The 20,082-nt window shown below is 35.4% G+C and overlaps 1 protein-coding gene and 1 long non-coding RNA gene across 2 annotated transcripts; both read right to left on the bottom strand.

Annotated features, from left to right (window-relative positions):
- Positions 1–16,318: 16,318 nt before the first annotated feature.
- Positions 16,319–18,033, bottom strand: LOC127157831 (uncharacterized). Its single transcript, XR_007826008.1, has 5 exons — positions 17,353–18,033; positions 17,188–17,274; positions 16,975–17,063; positions 16,759–16,829; positions 16,319–16,338 (listed from the first exon to the last, which is right to left on the bottom strand). It is a non-coding gene; the product is annotated as an uncharacterized LOC127157831 (long non-coding RNA).
- Positions 18,034–18,314: 281 nt separating this feature from the next.
- On the bottom strand, positions 18,315–20,076 carry LOC127157829 (butyrophilin-like protein 2). Its single transcript, XM_051101037.1, has 3 exons — positions 19,483–20,076; positions 18,899–19,240; positions 18,315–18,440 (listed from the first exon to the last, which is right to left on the bottom strand). Exons 1-3 carry the CDS (start codon positions 19,562–19,564, stop codon positions 18,400–18,402), a joined length of 465 nt encoding a protein of 154 aa, XP_050956994.1. The 5' UTR covers positions 19,565–20,076; the 3' UTR covers positions 18,315–18,399.
- Positions 20,077–20,082: the final 6 nt, after the last annotated feature.

The raw sequence follows: 20,082 nt of genomic DNA, 5'->3' as shown, positions 1-20,082 counted from the left end.
TGTGTACATAGTTGTCATACCATTAGCATCTGTAAAGTAATGACTCAAATGTCTGTTCCATCTCTTTATTAGTTTCATATCCCCAAACAGCCTTACTTAACGATGTAATGAATTACAGTATGTGATGTAATACCTTAAAGGCCATAATACTTTCTAATGTCGGGGTTCCCAGTGTTTTCACTTTAGAATACTGTTCCAGGTTCTAAGTAATTCCTTCCAAATTATGTGGTAATTCTTTATTAATTGCTCATGGGTTCCCTGTATTCTCATTTCCCCTCAGTCATTGCCATTCATTTAGTATGACTTTATAGTAGTGATGTGAAATGTCCTAAGGAAAACAGACACACACAGAACTTCTGGTTGTAGACAACACCGAATGATAGTGGATGCTCGAGCGACACCCACAGAAATGGTCGAGCACATACGGAAAAACACGAGGTATTCACCATTCGTTTAACCAAAAAATTACAATAAATAAAGCAGATTTCAGACACAACTTTCTTCTCACTTTAACAGTTCATTAATGTGGTGTCTACAGCATTATTTTCATGAAAATTGTCGACAGTACATTATTATAACTCGAGAGCACACCAAATACGCAAGCACAAGCAATGCACAAGCAATGAATCTCTCGGTTTATAGGCGGAATCCCAATCCCTTCTCTCTCGCATGAAACTCAAACTTTGACCTGCATGTGCACACATCAATCTCTGTGCTCTTTCATTAGAATTGTCTTGTCTCTTAGATTTAATGATGCAAAAAGTGCAACATTATAGCGTGGGCACCCACCGAAAGAAACATACATCGCGCATATGCGAAAGAATGTTAATAAATATTTACATTGCATATCTAACAGTAATACATTTAGCTAATAACATTAGTAGCAAAGAAGAAGAAAGGGCCACGACCTGACACGGTACCTCGCTGTTCATTACTAGTTAATTAATTGTAGTTCTTCAGGAGGCGTGACTAAATTTAATAGTTGCTGATTAACTAATTGTTACTTAACACAATTTAAAAATGCTATTACATACTGGGTAGTTAACACACATTCCTTAGTAGTTAATAGTAGTGACTTGAGGGTTAATAAAGAACAACCTATTAGTTCTGCAGTAACTCCTTATTAGTTATGCAGTAAGTAAGATACAGTATTCTAAAGTGTCACCCAATATCAATATCAAAAATATATCTCAGCTGATAATAAACAAACAATTGAATAATTGACACACAGCTGATTTATGTTGGGTAAATTGGGCCAACCACAGCTGATTCCAGTCTGGCTTAGACTCAGTGGCAGAGGTTATTTTTTTCTATTACATTTACACTTATACAGTAAAAGGAGGACTTTGAGGAGTGATGTTTTTGGAAACAGAAACAGAAAAAGACAAACACTGTAATGTCTGGACGAGGAAGAGTAAGAGCAAGGGGCCCAGGGAGAAGAGCAGGCCCAGTGAGAGATGCAGTGAGAGGTGCAGGAGCAGTGAGAGGAGCAGGGCCAGGGAGAAGAGCAGGCCCAAGGAGAGGGCAAGGTAGAGGTGTAAGAATGCGTGGTGGTGGCATTCCAAGGGCTGCAAGAACAGTAGTCAGTGATGAAATTCGTGCCACTATCATTGACCATGTAATCAACCACGGTCTTTCACTAAGAGAGGCTGGTGAAAGAGTGCAGCCCAATTTGAGGCGGTCAACGGTTGCCTCCATTATACGCATCTTTCAACAAACCGACAGGTAAGTATTGCATTTTACATGGATTGTTTCTATTCTCGCTTGACATGTCAATATGGTCATACAGTAATGCATATGTTGAATTTTTTGTCCCTCTAAAGAATGCAATGTCTTCCACCCTCTGGGTGAAGAGGAAAGCTCCTCAGTAATGATCAAGAGCTTGCCATTGTAGAAATGGTTGTTGCAAATAATGCAATAAAACTGCATGAAATTCAAACTAGAATTGTGGCGGACCATGAGATATTTGACAATATCGATAGCATCAGCCTCACAACCATTACGCGGACATTGTCCAAACACAGAGCAGCTCTACACTGTTCCCTTTGAGAGGAACAGTGAGAGAGTCAAGGAGCTACGATGACAATATGTCCAGGTATAGTGTATATTCAATTCAATGTCCAGTTCTATAAGCTTTGCACTTTGCAAGTAGGTAACCTACACAGTAATAGGTTACAGTACAGTATGGTATACAGTAATGACATGATTTACATAAACTTTGTTTCAGAGAGTTATGGAATTGGAGGCCAACCAGGCCCCTCATGAATTCATATACATAGATGAGGCAGGATTCAATCTGGCCAAAAGGCGTCGACGTGGACGAAATGTAATTGGAAAAAGGGCCACAGTTGATGTGCCAGGACAGAGAGGGGCAAACATTACCATGTGTGCAGCAATTGCAAATGCAGGATTACTCCTTCACAGATGTCAGGTTGGACCCTATAATACCGAGCGCCTGCTTGCCTTTCTCAATGATCTCCACCAGCGCCTGGTTCCAGAGCAGGATCAGGAGGGTGAAAACATGAGGACCTTTGTAATTACCTGGGACAATGTGGCTTTCCATCATTCGCAAGCAATAACAACATGGTTTGAAGTCCACCCAAGACTGGTAAGTCTCTTCCTTCCACCCTATTCACCTTTCCTCAACCCCATAGAGGAGTTCTTTTCTGCATGGAGGTGGACGGTTTATGACCATCAGCCACATGACCAGATGTCCCTCCTTGAAGCCATGGATGCTGGCTGCAGGGACATCACAGTTGATGATTGCCAAGGGTGGATCCGACATACCAGGCGGTTTTATCCCAGGTGGATCGCCTTGGATAACATCAGATGTGATGTTGATGAAAACATGTGGCCTAACCCTGAAGATTGCAGAGATTAGATACAGTAATTTTGTGCTTTTTTTTTAGATTCCCCCCTTTTTATCTGGGCTTTTTGCTGTTGTTTTTTTGTTCAGAATGCTCTTGTGTGTTTCATGGATATTTTGTTCACTGTAAGCAATACTGTAAAACTTTTTTCTGTTCTATCATACCGTGTTTCTACTGTACCTCCTGTAGTAAACAGTAAAGGAAAAAAAAACGTATTTGCTTTATACTGGAATGCTTTTGAATGTGAACATTACTGTACATGTGGACATACAGTTCCCAACCAAGAAATTTAGTGTCAAAACGGTGGATTGCATGTTTTGCATGCAAATACCTGTAAAACTGAAACATAAAAGTCTATGCAGTTTGTGTAATGTCAACAATAGCCAGTATTTTGAAACCTGGTGTACTTTGATTGACTGCATGTACCTTGTGAAGTTAAAACAAGTGTTATTCTTTGACAGAATAATTTCATTTTGAGTCAGATTTCCAGTGTTTTGGTAAAGTTAGTGTGTGCAGAGAAAGATGTGTTCTATTTTGAAATGAAGAGTTAGTATGTATTTAACAAAATGTATTTTTGAGAAGAAAATTATCCATTTGGCCAATTGTGTTTTGTAGGTGTGAGTCTGTGTTAAGAGTTTAGAAAAAGTATCTGAAGTATGGGTAAGCGCTTGTTAGCGATTGAAAAAAACTGTAATACACCGTTTACACTATGCATGCATTTAGTATAATACACCCTTCAAATAATCTGGACGTGCAGCCATTATATTCAGTGAAGTTGTTGACAATATAAGCTACTGATAGTGAAACAGATTCACATATTCATATTACACACATACATACACATAAATGCATACACGTATACATGATTGTAGCATGATGCTGATGCAGTTAAATAGAGATCAGATCAGAAATGATTAAGCAGTTACACTCTTACCAAAAAGAAGTTTACTTCAAGTTAATTTTATTAAGTATACTTAAGTAAAGTTCAAGTATATTTTTAAGTGTACTTTGGCCGTTTCTCAAACGGAAGGCTGCATCCTCCGGAGGTCGCATTTGCAAGCTGCATACGTCATCAAGCCTGGTTTATTTCAGTTAACTGAGAATTACATTCACTAAGAATAATGGTCAGATTTATAACTTAATATTATAAAATACGACCTTCTTTATGGTGTATTGCATACGTACTGCATGCATCTTTATGCCTACAAATGCAACCTCCGGAGGATGCAGCCTTCCGTTTGAGAAACGGCCTTTATGTAATAAGCATACAAATATCAGTGTTCTATTTCAATACTCCCTGGGACTAAATTGGCCCATTTTCTAGTATATAAAGGTATACTTTTAAGTGTACTTTAAGTATAACCGAAGTAAACTTTGAGTACACAACTAGTTTACATCTATGTTTTTCAGTTTGTGCTGCAGGGTAAACTAAAAGTGAACTTACTGATAGTTTACTAATTATTATTTTTTTTTTTTTTACGCAAGCTTTGAAGTATGGTCTCAGTATGGTCAATTTTCTTTAAGTTAACTTCACATCATACTTTAAGTATGCTACTATGTCCCTGTTTAGGTATTAATTTGTGTTTGTTAAGTGAATATCTTATGATATCTTATAACATATAAAACATCAAAAGAAAGAAAAGGGTATCTGCTTGTAAACAAAAACATTTTATTATAGCATTCATGCATTTTTTTTATAAACACTTGAATCTGGGTAAGTTGCATAAATAAAAAATAAATAAATAGACAACAATTTTGAACAAAAAGCTTAAAAAAAAAAAAAAGACTATTCATTATAATCAAAACGTAGATGGAGTTGATCAACACCCTAAAGCTTGACAGTCATTATTACCTCATCATGTGTCAACATTTTATTCCATAATGTCACACAGTTTTACATATCTGTGGTTTTGATGCTGTTTTATGTCTGACGATTGTGTTAGATTAGATATGGAAGCATTTCGGTTTCTTCTTCATTTGTGTTTTGGAAATTCTGTACAGAAGATGTGCAATAGCGCCCCTAGCTTATAACAATGAAAACACGGATTCTCAGAGCATAGCTCAAATATGATGCTAAATGAAGAGTTCAGATGCAAAAGCCTCTAAATCCATCTGATGTACAGTACTGTGCAAAAGTTTTAGGCCACTAGTATTTTCACCAGCTAAAAAATGGTTTAAAGTAAGTTATTTCTATCTTTTGCTGTAGTGTGGCAGTAAAAAATATCGGTTTACATTTCCAAACATTCTGTTTGCCATTAATTGTAATAATCTAGTAAGATTTTTGTTTGCACAAAGAGTCTGACAACAGCCAGTGCTCCACACAGATCTAATCTCATCGTCATCCAGTCTGTCTCTGGAATGACATGAAGACACAGAACAAACTGAAACAGAGTAAATCCAGAAGAACTGTGGCAACGTCTCCAAGATGCTTCAAGAGACCTACCTGCAAAGCTACCTGAAAAAATGTCCACAAGTGCACCTAGGGCAAAAGCTGCTGTAAACGCAAAGAATGGTCGCACACTGTCAATTCTAATTAGTAAACCTTACTAAAAAAAAGCATGCAAACCGATTGCCTTGAAAAAAGCAAGTAACGTGAAATAAGAACAGTATTTTGTACTTACAAAGGTTTATTTAGTGTTGTAAACTTACACGCAAGTTCTGGTAACTCAGAATCACTTAGTTGTATTTACTTGAACAGAAATTTAATTTACTTGCTAAAACCATGCAAACCGATTGCCTTAAATCAAGTAAGCGTTACTCTGGTGCTAGAGTAATGCTTACTTGGTTTATGTAAAGCTATCGGTTTCATGGTTTTAGCAATAAATTAGATTTCTGTTCAAGTAAATGCAACTAAGCACTTAAATTACTAACTATTAATTTAAGTAGTAATAGTAGTAATTTAACTAGTTTAGTAACTTAAGTGCTTCAAAAATCCATTACAAATTAATGAAAACAATGTTCCATTCATATGACACATAAATTTAAGGCAGTGACAATTCAAAGTAAAAGGTAATGTATTACACAAACCAACAACAATCTGATACAAACCAACATCAATCTCATTTAGGGTATGCTTAGTGTAAGAAGTGGAGGTAGCAGTAGGAGGATGAGTTTAAGTATGGCACTGGGTAGGCTGCACATGTTGCCAATGGATTATATAATTCAAAAAGTCACTTTAGTTTCAGGGTTTTGTTTTGTCCCAAGTAAAGCACCACACTTTGAATGAATCTCCAAGTGTTTTTCATGGTATTAGGTCAATCCAAATGTAGCAGTAATCCAAATGTACCAAATGACATTCCAGAAGCAAACAGTTGATGTAGATTCTACAGACTGTTCTTTGCAGTGTACCCTGAACAATGATGGCAGAAGACACAGGGTCAAGGCAGAGAAGATTTGGAGAAATACATCATCTTCAATGATGGTCAGCAATCCAACACATATTAGTGTCCAGACAGCATCAACATCAGACACCTGCATAAAAAACAAACAAATAAAATATTAAGTAGGGCAATGTGATGGTTATTTGTCAGTGTTATCTGTCCTGCCTGGTTCACCAAAAATTTAAATTTGTTATCATTTACTCACCCATGACTTTTGTTCATTTTGGAATGACATGAGGGAGATTAAATGGCATAGTTTTCTTTTTTGGGTGAACGAGGTATATAATCAACAATAATCTTATAGAAGTATCTCAGTAATATAAGAGCAAATACACATTACATTTTCCCACAGTTAAGTGTTTGTTTAAGGTGTATTTTTTTTTTTTTTTTTTTTTTTTTTAGAACTTACAAAGCGGGTTAGTAGTAGAAGTATCTGGGGTAATCGCAAAATGAAACAGGAAGGCCCGAGATGGGTGTGGAGTGCTGTCAAATCTGGGTTCTAGAAGAAAAAAAAAAGAAAAAAAAAAAGTTTAAGACATTCAAGTGTTACAATACGAATGTTTTTGTCAAAGTGTCAATAAAAAACATTTAAAAAGTGTTACAGCAACATAATTTTGTTTTTGTCAAAGTGTCAATAAAGAGGTCATAAACTGTTTAGTTGAAGCCTGTGCTGATGAGACCGCTGTTCAGAGAAGGCAGTTGCCACAAACACTTGTCCTAAATATGACAAATAAAAGTTACACTAGTGTTGTGGCTTCTAGATTACAGACACATTCATTCCTTGATAGTTGCATGTTTTAGAAGGGTTACATTAAGAAAGAAAGAAAGAAAGAAAGAAAGTCTACATTTCTATACATATCTATTTGAGGCCACAGTCATAAAATCAATTCAAAAGCAGCATTTCCTCTGTTTTACTGTAGAAATAAAAATTACTGTGAGACAAAGAGCTCATTTAATTTAAACCACAAAGGTTTAATCATGCAATGGCAATAACTGTGACATATTAAAATATATATGATGATAAAATTGTAAATTGAAAAAATTAACTTAAAATCAACATGAGGTTGCTACATCAACTCTGGGCAAAACAGAAAACTAACTACAAAGTTTTACATTTGTGACAGTAAAAAAGCATCTAGTGTAAACAGAATCACTTGTCTTTTGTCTACTTTACATGCAGCCCATGCACAAAATAAGGCTAAGTCAGTTAAAATTAGCAGCACACAGAAAGACGCATTTACACACAATTATTTTTTTGATAACTTACCTTAGTGTCTTTGTCCAGAGGTAAAAATGCAAGCAGTCTCTGCTTCTTTTCCCAGTTTCAGCAAATTCTTCGCCAATTAGCTGGAGCCAACCGATGTCAGCACAAATTCAAAACATTGCTTGTTGCGCATGCTCTAACTGTCCTAATTTCTTCTTCTGTGGTTTTGTTGCACATTAGCAACACATTAGCGCACTGCTGCCTCTCACTGGTGTATTCATGTCATTGGTTTTGCTGTGACTACTTGAATATTTTAAGTAAGCCTTACTCAAAGCAGCAAGTAAACTGTTTTTTTCGCCTTGGAATTAGCTGTAACTTGATAAAACCTAGTAAGTAGAGCAACTAAGTAAAGATAACTAATTATATACAAGTAAGGTACACTATTGGATTTTAAATGTTGATTTCATTTAGTTAATAGAAGCTAATTGATAAAGAAAATCTATTTATGACAGCATCCTCATTTTACAGCATTTTTACACAAGTGCCTAAAACTTTTAACAGTGCTGCAGCTTTGCAGGTAGGTTTCTTGAAGCATCCTGGAGACTTTGTCACAGTTCTTCTGGATTTAGTCTGTCTGAGTTTGTTCTGTTTCTTCATGTCATTCCAGAGACAGACTGGATGATGATGAGATCAGATCTCTGTGCAGAGCACTCGCTGTTGTCAGACTCCTTGTGCAAACAAAAATCTCACTGGATTATTACGATTAATGGCAAAATGAATGTTTGGAAATGTAATCTGATATTTCCCACTGACACACTACAGCAAAAGACCGACTTTAACTGACTTTAAACCATTTTTTAGCTGATGAAAATACTAGTGGCCTAAGACTTTTGCACAGTACTGTATTTCTTTAAAATTAGCATTTCTTTCTGACTACTTTGTATAGGTAAATACTGGTACTTCTGATTGGGCTGAGGCTGGAATTTAGCGAGTTTAAAGTAAAAGTATTTGATGGACGTATACTATGTGTCAGGAGCTTTCACTCAGTATCATTATCTCATTTTTGACCGAGATGGCTTTTAGCTGGTTTTGCATCTGAGCTCTTCATATACTTTTTCTAAGTATAAATCAAGTATACTTAAATGTCATCAAATGTCAGGGAGGCCATTAGACCTATATTAAACATCTGTAAATCCATCATTATTATCATCCATCATTTATCATCATTAGTAACACCAGGATAGCTACGATGGTGAATCCTAAAAATAATCACATTTTTTTTTTTTTTTTTTTTTACTTTTACAAAGTTATGTTTGTGATATTAAAAATGTTTCTTATCTCTTTGACATAAGTAGATGTCATTTTATGCTGCAACAAAGTTGTAAGTATAAATTGCCATTGTTTGATGCCATTAAAATGCCTCCTGATAATAAATTTGCAAAATACAATATGTTAGTTAAAGCTAACCTGCACATACACTGCCTAGCCAAAGTAAAAATTGCAGTTTCAATTAAATAAGTTATACTGTGTATGTTTGCAATAAATTATTTTAACCTTAGCAGATGTAGTGTGTAGCTTTTCTCAAACAACCATGGTGGAAGACGAATCCCACGGCCATATTCCAGAGTGACAGTGGCAAGATTCTTTGGGCTCACATTATGAAGTGATTCAGGGAGCCAAGGCATAATTTTCAAACATGAGATAGTCACCAGGGTCTAACTTTTAAACCCATTGAACCTCTTTGGGATGTGCTGAAGTAGCCTTTATAGAGTAATACAGAGATCTGTTTATAAAAATAAACATTTAAATGTCAACAAAACAATGCCATGACAAATCCACACTGCAAACAAATCTAAAGGCAGTCTAACTAAATAATCAAGCATGTGACCTTATTGTACTGAAGAACACTGAAGAGCTCATGAGTGTCTTTTTCTCTCGTTGTTGATTATGATTGTGTTTCCACTCAATCAGGCTGAGTTTGACTCCTACCAGCATCCTGATTTTGTTCATTAAGAAGAGGTTTCATTTCACGTCATTCTGCTGTGTTCTGCTTCTGCTTTGATTCATTGGCTGGAGTTTCATTAGAATCTGCTGCATTCTCAGTTCAGGAGAAGACATTGTCAGTAAAGACATCCTTTCATCCTTTCATCCTTTTAGTAGCATTAATGAAAGATATACTAGGAAGATGTTTCAGTTTCAGATTTTGAATATATTACCCTTTTCAGTTTCCAGAGATATGATGTAGAAATAAACCATTATGGCATTGACAAAAACATGGAAACAGCCCAGACTGATCTCCTGAGCAAAATTGAGCCTGAAAAATATTTCAATATTGATAGAAATAGTTCATATTTGGTTTGAAACTGACTGAATAAAACAGGAAAATGACCCTTTGAAATTAAGATCAAACAACATATTGTATGAAACATCTCACAAATGTCGGTAATGCTTTAGATTACAACCCGCAAAGAACTACGTAATTAAACTGAATTTACGGTGTATGTTTCTGCAATTATAGTGTACCTATAAAGTACGTACATGTAGGTATAAGGGAACAACATGTTATATTTGGGTAATAAGGGGATAACAAACCAGATATTCAACCTGCAAAAAACTACATAAGTATACTGAATTTACGGTGTACATTTCTGTAATTATAGTGTACCTATAAAGTACGTACATGTAGGTATAAGGGAACAACATGTTATATTTGGGTAATAAGGGGATAACAAACCAGATATTCAACCTGCAAAAAACTAAGTATACTGAATTTACGGTGTACGTTTCTGTAATTATAGTGTACCTATTAGTACCTATGTGTAGGTATACGGGAACAATACGTTACGTTTTGATAATAGAGAGTAACAACCAGAAATACAACCTGCAAAAAACTGCGTAAGTAAACTAAAGTTACGGTGAATGTTTCGTATTTATATTGTACCTACGTGTAAGAATAAGGGAACAATAGGTTAAGTTTATCACAGATATACAAATAGTTTATAATGGATTAATTTAAAAACAGGTACCTATTCTATTAAATCGTACGTTTGGTGTATCTATACGTAAGCTTTTTAAAATTACTGGGAAATTATACTCTTGTTCCATGTAATTACAGGGTAATTGTGCCCTCTGCGGGTTGTAAATTAAAGTGGCGATTGTTTCCCTCTTGTTCAACGAAGTTACAGGGTAGGTACAGTACATATAACAACGCGACGTAAAATGTGGTTCTACAAAATGTACATTTATTTACATTTTACAGACAATAAAGGTACAACACTAACATATTTACATCATCTAAACATTTAACGTTTACTTAATATGAAATTATAACATTTCATTCTGTTCTGTGTGATTTCTGTTGCCAGCTCGTTTCCAAGAATAGGTCTACATAATGTTATCATGACTACACGTTAAACCCTTAAAATAAATAATATTTCTGCAATCGTTTAATCATTCATGTAATATTAACTTCGTTTGCCGTGGCGGAACACAAATGCGTTTTCTCTAACATGCTGTGACTAACAATAGAACCATAAAATACACCGAACACGCATCATAATTACAAAGTAAACAATTTTATTTGTGTGCTGGAACCCAGATCTTCACAATCCATACGATTTGCGAGGACCAGAACCAAATTCAAGGCTTTGTCCGGCGATCTTCATCTCCATCTCTAGCAGCGAGTCCATCAGCAACAGCCGTAAACCCGTGCTAAAGTGCATTTTGCGACAGGAAAATCGGACGTTCATTGGCTCTCGCCTGCATTCGTCACAGATTACGACATGCCGTGTTTCTGGTGAGATGTGTTGGACGCGCGGGCGCCTTCGAGGAGTGGATCAAGACAATAATCAGGATAATATTTTCAGCGATTAACAATTTAAATTCTGCTCTCATCCTACTGCACCTCAAACCTACTGTATTCCGCCAAAAAAGACTGCGGCTTCAACGCATCGTTATTTGGATTACTTTTTTGTATGGCTGTTGACATTTTTGCAATAAATAAATGATTGTGATTGCACTTTCCTGTTTTTTATATTTTTATTACTGTTCAGTCAACGTTAGGTTTAGAGGTAGAAGTGGGATTAGCGACTATAAAAAATATTAAAATACACAGATTGTGTGTTTATGTATTGTACCTACCCTGTAACTTCGTTGAACAAGAGGGGAACAATCGCCACTTTAATTTACAGCCCGCAGATGGCACAATTACCCTGTAACTACATGGGACAAGAGTATAATTTCCCAGTAATTTTAAAAAGCTTACGTAGAGATACACCAAATTTACGATTTAATAGAACAGGTACCTGTTAAGTTTTTTAAATCAATCCATTATAAATTATTTTTAATTATTTGTATATCTGTTTGCTACCCCGTTATTACCCAAACGTAACATATTGCTCCCTTATACTTACACGTAGGCACAATATAAATATGAAACATACACTGTAACTTCAGTTTACTTGCGCAGTTCTTTGCAGGTTGTATATCTGGTTGTTACCCCCGAATTACCAAAACGTAACATAGCCTATTGTTCTCTTATACCTACACATACGTACTAATAGGTACACTATAATTACAGAAACGTACACCGTAAATTCAGTATATTTATGTAGTTCTTTGCAGGTTCAATATCTGGTTTGTTATCCCCTTATTACCCAAATATAACATATTGTTCCCTTATACCTACATGTACGTACTTTATAGGTACACTATAATTGCAGAAACATACACCGTAAATTCAGTTTACTTACGTAGTTCTTTGCGGGTTGTAATCTAAAGCGTTACCCAAATGTCTATAACAACTGAACACAGAATAATGTGTAAAATAACTGAAAATATTTCAACTTCAACAAAAATTAATGCTGACTAGTAGGCATAAGCATTTGTGATATTGATCACATCATGATGTCATGATTTATTTATGGGTTTATAACAGGGATCAGATCATATTTCTAAAACCCTTACAGTGCATGTGTCCATATGTAGAATCCCAATTGTAATTTGTCACTGTGAGAAACACTGGCAAAACTGCAACAATGAAGAACACTAAAAACAGAAGAGGAATTATTAATATTCTTAACATGAATACAAAAACTGTGCTTTACTGACAGACACATCAACAGATTCACAAACTGTTTGATATAAAACAACAAATGAGAATCATTGTGTATGTGTGTGTGTGTGTGTGTGTGTGTGTGTGTGTGTGTGTGTGTGCACCTGGTATTCATCACATTATGGGGACCAAATGTCCCCACAAGGATAGTAATACCAGTAAATTTTGACCTTGTGGGGACATTTGTGAGGTCCCCATGAGGAAACAGGCTTATAAATCATGCAGAATGAGTTTTTTTGAGAAAGTAAAAGTGTGCACAGTCTCCTGTGAGGGCTAGGTTTAGGTGTAGGGTTGGTGTAGATAGAAAAATATGGTTTGTACAGTATAAAACCATTACGCCTATGGAATGTCCTCATAAAACATGTAAACCTAACATGTGTGTGTGTGTGTGTGTGTGTGTGTGTGTGTGTGTAACATAAGTTAAACTGAATTACATCAATCTGTCTATATACTTCCATATACTTAAATATATACTAGAGTTGAGCCGGATACTCGGCTGAAACGAGTATCCGGCACGGATAAAGCACTTTTGCCGAGTACGAGTATCATACGAGTAATACGAGTCAATATCTGTGCTCGGATTGAATAAAAATTCTCATTGGGTAGTTTACTGTGTCTGCGTTCTGTGATAGGCTAGTCACAGGGCCCCTCCCCTACACACATACTAGAGATGCGCGGATGAGCTTAAACGTCACCGGAATCCGCAGCTCCAAATAAATGATCCGCCCGCCACCCACCCGCACCTGTATTTTTCTCTGATTTAGATAACCGCACCCGACCCGCACCCGATCGTCATTTACAATTATTCTAATTCTTAGTTTTGCATGATGATATGATGAATGTGATGAACACTTATAAGCTTAATCACTCGTGCTTTTAAGCCAAATCCACGCTAAAAAGAATAACGTTAACTGATATCTGGACGTGACGTATTGTTTTCGGTATAATGTACTGATTCAAATTAGTAATCAATAATAATTTTTATTTTAATACTCGGCGTGCCTCTCTTGACATGCTCTCGCGTATGAACAGGCAGCAAATGTGGTGCTGGCGCGGACGGCGCGGGCGCGGGCGCATCAGGCGCATCAGGTGCAATGATAAAACATATTTCAAAGGAAGCCGGCGCTAGGGTCCTTACCGTCTTTGCTGGGTGTTTTGAGCGAATATTTGCATTTATTCACATACGATTTAGTTACAAATGGTGGCCTGTCATGATTTTGGCTAATGCAGGACACTACTGAATGATGCGCATCAGAGGGGATTTAGAAGTGGGTGCGCAGAGCCGACTGATAAAGAAATGGGTATACGCGGGTTATACACACCACTGCATATTAACCTACTCGAGTATTTAAAACATATGTTAGAAAATACAGTTAATATTTGCGTCATTATTGATTTTTCTCATCCACCCGCGAACCACCCGCAAATAATCAGAATGCAATTTTTTATTACCCGACCCACCCGACCCGCGGATTGTCCGCAGCGCCCGCGGATATAACCGCCATCCGCGCATCACTAACACATACAGATTTATTGTGTTGCTGTGTCCCGCTCTGCTCACACACACACACAGAACACTGAGAAGAGAAGAGAACAGCCAGTAGAGTTTTGGTAAACGTGGGGTTTGTTCAGACGTGGTGCTTGGTAAAAGCGACTCGCGTCTCTGCCTGTCGGAGAATTTATTTTTCTTTTTTTAAACCGTCAGCTGGCTCTGACCAGTTTTTTTTTCACGCACTGAGTGTCTGACACTTTCTTTCTGTATTTCATAAATAAATAAATAAATAAAAAAACCACACTGCTCAAGGTTAAAAAAAAAAAAGAAAGTTATGTTGAAATGAAAACTCTTGTTCATTACATTTTACTTCATAATTGCAACCGCATGTGTTGTATTCATTGTTGCAAAACTTATTCTGTATATAGTTCGTTTGTTATCATGATCAAAACCACTGATCTGAAGCTCAATGCTGATGCTGTCATGTAAATAGTTTTCTAATCAGCAATAAATATAACAATTTCTGATCAACCCATATCAATTGCATGCTTAAAATAACATACCGGTTAAAGCCCCGCCCATTTCAATACAACATGACCCACTTCCAGGTTAAATCCCACCCACTTCCGGGTTAGGCCCCGCCCACTCCGAGTACAGATACAGATACAGATAATTCATATGGTTAACAGATACAGATACAGATACAGATAATGCTGTACTCGCTCATCCCTAATATATACCATACACTATAATCTCTCTCTCTCTTTATATGTATCTGATATCAGATATCAGATATATATATATATATATATATATATGTGTGTGTGTGTGTGTGTGTGTGAGAGAGAGAGAGAGAGAGAGAGAGAAATTGTAGATCTGAACTCCTCCTCTGGTTGATCCAAAGGGATGAACTGAAATGAAGGCAGAACATTGAAGCTTATTCCAGCCAGAGCACTGACCATGACAAATGCTCGTTCACTTAATTTCGCAATGCTCGTTCAATTAATTTAGCAAATACTGTAAAAACATGAAAAATATATATATATATATATATATTGATAAATTACTCAAGATTCATGATTCACACTTTTACGAGTATTTTCAGTATTTTTCAATAGCATACATACATTTCATTGAATCATATACCCATATTGCTTTTAACACTTTAACCTAAACTAAAATATATAAATATAAAATATATATGCAATTACAAATTTCAATGCATTGAATTTCATTCTGTTTGCAGCTTTTGTAAAAGTTGAGTCCCTCAGTCCTTCTCAAATGTTTTTGGAACAAACAGGAATAAACAGTTTTTAAATACAAAAAAGTATCATAAATCATCAATGTAGCAACACAGTATACTTAATGAAAATAATAAAGAACAGGTATAACAGGAGTACTATTAAAAAATGACTGTTATCATGAAACCATCCAATCCTGTGTAATTTAGACCTTTGTCCCAAACATATTTAAAAAGAACAAAAAGAGATAAAAGCAACAATTGCCAAATTGAAGACAGAATATAAATACATATCAAAAGAATAAAATAATAATAATAATTATAATAACTACATGAAAAAAGGTTTGTCAAAACAAACTTTAATTTGGCTTGAGAAAGCCTGATCAGAAAGTTTTCAAAAGTTTAAAAGTTTTTAACAGCATGTTGCTAGCATATTCCTAGCATGATTCGCATGTTAGCATGATTCTAGCATGATTAGCAAATTACTACCATGTCATTACCATGATTCTAACATGATTAGCATGTTGTTAGCATGAGTAGCAAGTTACTAGCATGTTGTTAGCATGATTCTAACATGATTAGAATGTTACTAGCATGTTTCTAGCATGATTAACAAGTTAGTTTGTATGAGTTTAAATGGATTAGAAATAGTGCACAGAAGAGAAGCTTGACTGAATCTCAAGCCATTCTAGTTTTGACAGTTGGAGTTTGAACTCATTTAAGTCTATGGGATTTTTCCCAGCTTTATTAGTCATTTTCAGGAAAACCATAAGTCTGATCAGTTAGAAAAGATATAGCAGACCCAGTCAGATCAATCTAAAGAGCTGGGCTGAGTATGTAGAATTAAAGCTCTAGGTTGAATTAGAGCTAATAGTTTTAGTAATAATAATTGTAGGAGCTAAATGTAATTTTTTTAACCACAAGATGGTGTGAAGTGAGAGGAGTTGGTGTAGGTCATATGGCATTTAAACCTCCTGATCGTGTGTGTCAGTGAACAGGTGGCAGCAGTACATGGTTCTTACCGTCATTTCATCCCTTGTTCCTGGGCGGATAGGAGGCCGCAACAACAACAACAACAACAACAATAACAACAATAATAATAATAATAACAACAACAACACAATAAGTTTAAATAGCATCTCAGTAAGTTGGCTTTCTCAAGCCAACTTAATAAATAAATAGGTATTGGTTAAACTAAATTTGTTGCCTAATAAATTTTAACCTTTCGATTATTATTGTTGCCTGTGTTGTTATAGAATCACAGGATAATGCAGACTGGTGCAGTTTATTAGAGTAATGCTAAAATAAATATTTGCATATTAACGTAACTTTGTTAGGTTTCTATTTGCTGCAGAATATTCAGAATATTTTTTTTTTTTTTTATTTTTTTTTTTTTTTCAGATGTTCATATGCATTCATGTGTTTATGATAAAAAAATTGAGTGTTATTTGGATTTGCTTACCTGAATAAAAAACAGCTGAGAAAACAACATATTGTGTTCTATGACTATAATGCAGAATCACTGATCTAATGCTGCCTGTAAAACAGAGAAGATGAAATAATTACATTCACAATGTCATGTACAACACCATGCACACTACAACACAAATGACAACTAAAATGGAATATTATTTAATAGAATAAGAATTGAGCTTGTTTATTTATAAATTAATCAAACCTGTAAACTCATGAGCATATGGAGCTGCCCAGAGCAACATGAGAGGCCTCAGAAGATAATGAACACAACAGAAAACTCATTCAGAGATCCTGAAATGCATATCAGACCGAAAGAACTACTGTATTAACAAATGATTGAATGTTATATTATATATATTATATTGCAATGATTAAAAAAAAAAAAAAAATAAAAAAACAGTAGTGAAACACTCACCTTCAGAAACACCCCAGACTACAAAAGCAACAAACATCATAATATTTGGACAGAAGATGAGAAACATCTGAAGATTAAACACTAGATCTACAGAGAAAAGACAAAATAATTCAAATGGGTAGAGGATGTTTTAATGAAATGACTTTTCCCTAGTTGTTGACTTACCTAGTAATCTCAGGACCAAATGTGTCTTGGCTGAAAACACTGAGTTCTGCTGATTGTACATGTGTATTGTCCCTCATCTTCAGCTGTCAGATTGTCCAGACGGAGGGAGAAGTTTCCATGTTTAATCTGATCAGTAAACAAATGAGCTCTATCATGATAATCCTGCTGCTGAGCCTCTGCTCGACTCTCACCATCTTGATACAGATGAACCAGATTCTCTGAGTCTGTTCTTCTCCATTCCACCTTTAGACTTTTCTCTTTTAAATGTTTGCCACCATAACAGGGCAAAACCACTGAAGATCCCAAAGAAACAAGTGTGTGGCTATATGCTCAAGAACAATTCTTTAAAGTGAAAAATAAGACTGAGAGGTCTCAGAATCTTGTATTTCAAAACATTTGTAAGTTTGATCAGCTTCATATTACGTGGGGAAAATGTGTTTAAACAGTAAAAATGCATAATGCTTATTTGTCAAGAATTTTTACTTTTATTTGCCACATTTGTCAAATTTTTCTGCTGATTAATCACTTGACTTTACATGCAAGTAAGACAGTCTCATCTCATCTAAGTAAATGAATCTTGACCAGAATAAACTGCAGTCTACAAGCCTATAGAAAAGCTAATAAAGAAACGACTGTTCATAAAAAACATGCAGAATTGGTTGGTGCAGTTTTATATTTAAAAAAAATAAAATAAAAACTAATGGATTATTTTCATATCTGCTATAGCAGGTCTAGTCATTTTCACTTACCTGTTACCACTTTTGTGATTTCTGAATACACACAATCCTGGTCACTGTTAACTTTACATGTGTATTCACCGGCATCTTCAGCTCTCAGATTGTGCAGACGGAGGGAGAAGTTGCCATATTGAATGTGGTCAATAAAGAAATGAGTTCTATGATGATAATCTGTGTGCTGTTCCTCTGGTAGACTCTCACCATCTTGATATAGATGAACCAGAGTCTCTGAGTCTGTTCTTCTCCATTCCACTTTCAGACCTTTTTTTAACAAGCATTTATCACCATAACAAGGCAGAACCACTGAAGATCACAGATGAACAAGGGGATCAAATTCACCAACGCTACACCCTAAAAATGAAAAGACATTTTTATTTTTATTTTTTTTCTGATGTGAATTGACTGTTAACACACATTTATACACTAAGGATCAAGGTTCCCCACCCCTTTATTAGAGGTTTTGGTACTAATTTAACAAGTTGTCTTCAGGATACTATAAAAACGCCCTCCAGGATAAATAGGATACATCTAGTTTTAAAAAGAGTAAAAGATACATCTAGCTTTAAAACAACAAAACCACTCTCCTCTCTAATATAAATAAGAACAGTTCACAATACTTAGTTCTATATTTAAAATGCACTATTAAAAGGCAGTTACTTTAGAAGAATGGCGTGTGTGCACAAAACAAAATAAATAAATAAAAGAAAGGATGCATAACGTATGTGTTTTGTTATAGCAATATACTGAAACTCAAAACTGCATTTTCAATGGTCTGCTTTAAGATTAGCAGTAAGACTTGTGCCACTTACTCAAAACCAAATTTGTCTCAGCTGAATACACACAGTCCTGGTCACTGTAAACTGTACACGTGTACTGTCCAGCATCTTCAGCTCTCAGATTGTCCAGACGGAGGGAGAAGTTTCCATGTTGAATCTTATCAGTAAAGAAATGAGCTCTATCATGATAATCCTGCTGCTGGGACTCTGCTTGACTCTCACCATCTTGATACAGATGAACCAGAGTCACTTTGTCCACTCTTCTCCATTCCACCATCAAATTTTGGTTTAATAAACATTTGTCAACATGACAAGGAAGAACTACTGAACCTCCCAATGGAACAAACATGTTACAAGAATGTTTTGTAGTGAAACCTAAAAAGATAGAGACACGTACTACAAAACATTGCATTTCAGCAAAAACAAAACAAAAAAAATTATATAACCCATTTCACACTCTCGCTAGACTCTCTCTTTATTGTTCTAAATGTTAGAAACTAATGTGAATGCATTAAAAAGTCAGCACCCACACTTGCTTTTACATAAAGCAAACAAAATATCCAAATAATTGTATATACATTTCCATGTGGAAGAATATTCTTATGACATTCACTTACCTTTATCAGGTGATCTACAGTAGATTAGCCAGCAGAGCAGAAGTGTAGATCCAGATGCAGAAATACAGAGATTCAACACCATTATGTGTGAAACAGAGAAACCTGTACATAAGACACACCGTATTTGAAGAAAGAGTTATTGTGTAAATTGTAATGTACATTACCCAACAAATATAATTTTTACTGTTTTTCTGGTTGTAGATGCAGTGACTGGGAACACACTGAACATGACTGTGAAAAACCAAGGGGGAAACAATCTAATATAACTAATTTACTGTTTCTTTTCATGTTTTATGCTTCAAACAATAACACACTGCTGCTTTTTTAGCATTTAATATCTTTCAAACATCCAAGGAATGATGAAAATATTCTGGCTCATATAATAATGTTAACGTTTTCTCGGTTCTTATTTTTATTATCACTTCTTTTTGTATCCTGATGCTATCAGAAACATGAAATTACTGCTGCTAATTTAATACATTATTTTACTACAATTATCAAGGACATTCAATTACCATAAATAGTTATAAAGTTTAACTACATAAACTTTGACATTGCCAGAAATGTACATTAGCATTACTTCCTGTTTGCAAGTTATAT

The sequence above is a fragment of the Labeo rohita genome, unplaced genomic scaffold, assembly GCF_022985175.1.
Source record: "Labeo rohita strain BAU-BD-2019 unplaced genomic scaffold, IGBB_LRoh.1.0 scaffold_1211, whole genome shotgun sequence".
In the NCBI taxonomy this organism is placed as follows: domain Eukaryota; kingdom Metazoa; phylum Chordata; class Actinopteri; order Cypriniformes; family Cyprinidae; genus Labeo; species Labeo rohita.
Note: the sequence above shows the minus strand (reverse complement) of the source record. Positions and strands in the feature narration are given on the sequence as shown.

What these genes read in the sequence shown, in the direction of transcription:
- LOC127157829 (XM_051101037.1), bottom strand. Translation starts at nt 19,564, where the DNA reads ATGGTGTTGAATCTCTGTATTTCTGCATCTGGATCTACACTTCTGCTC. An exon ending in CTGTAGATCACCTGATAAAG is followed by an intron (nt 19,241 to 19,482) that starts GTAAGTGAATGT and finishes CTATCTTTTTAG; the next exon opens with GTTTCACTACAAAACATTCT. An exon ending in TGAGACAAATTTGGTTTTGA is followed by an intron (nt 18,441 to 18,898) that starts GTAAGTGGCACA and finishes TTTCATTTTTAG; the next exon opens with GGTGTAGCGTTGGTGAATTT.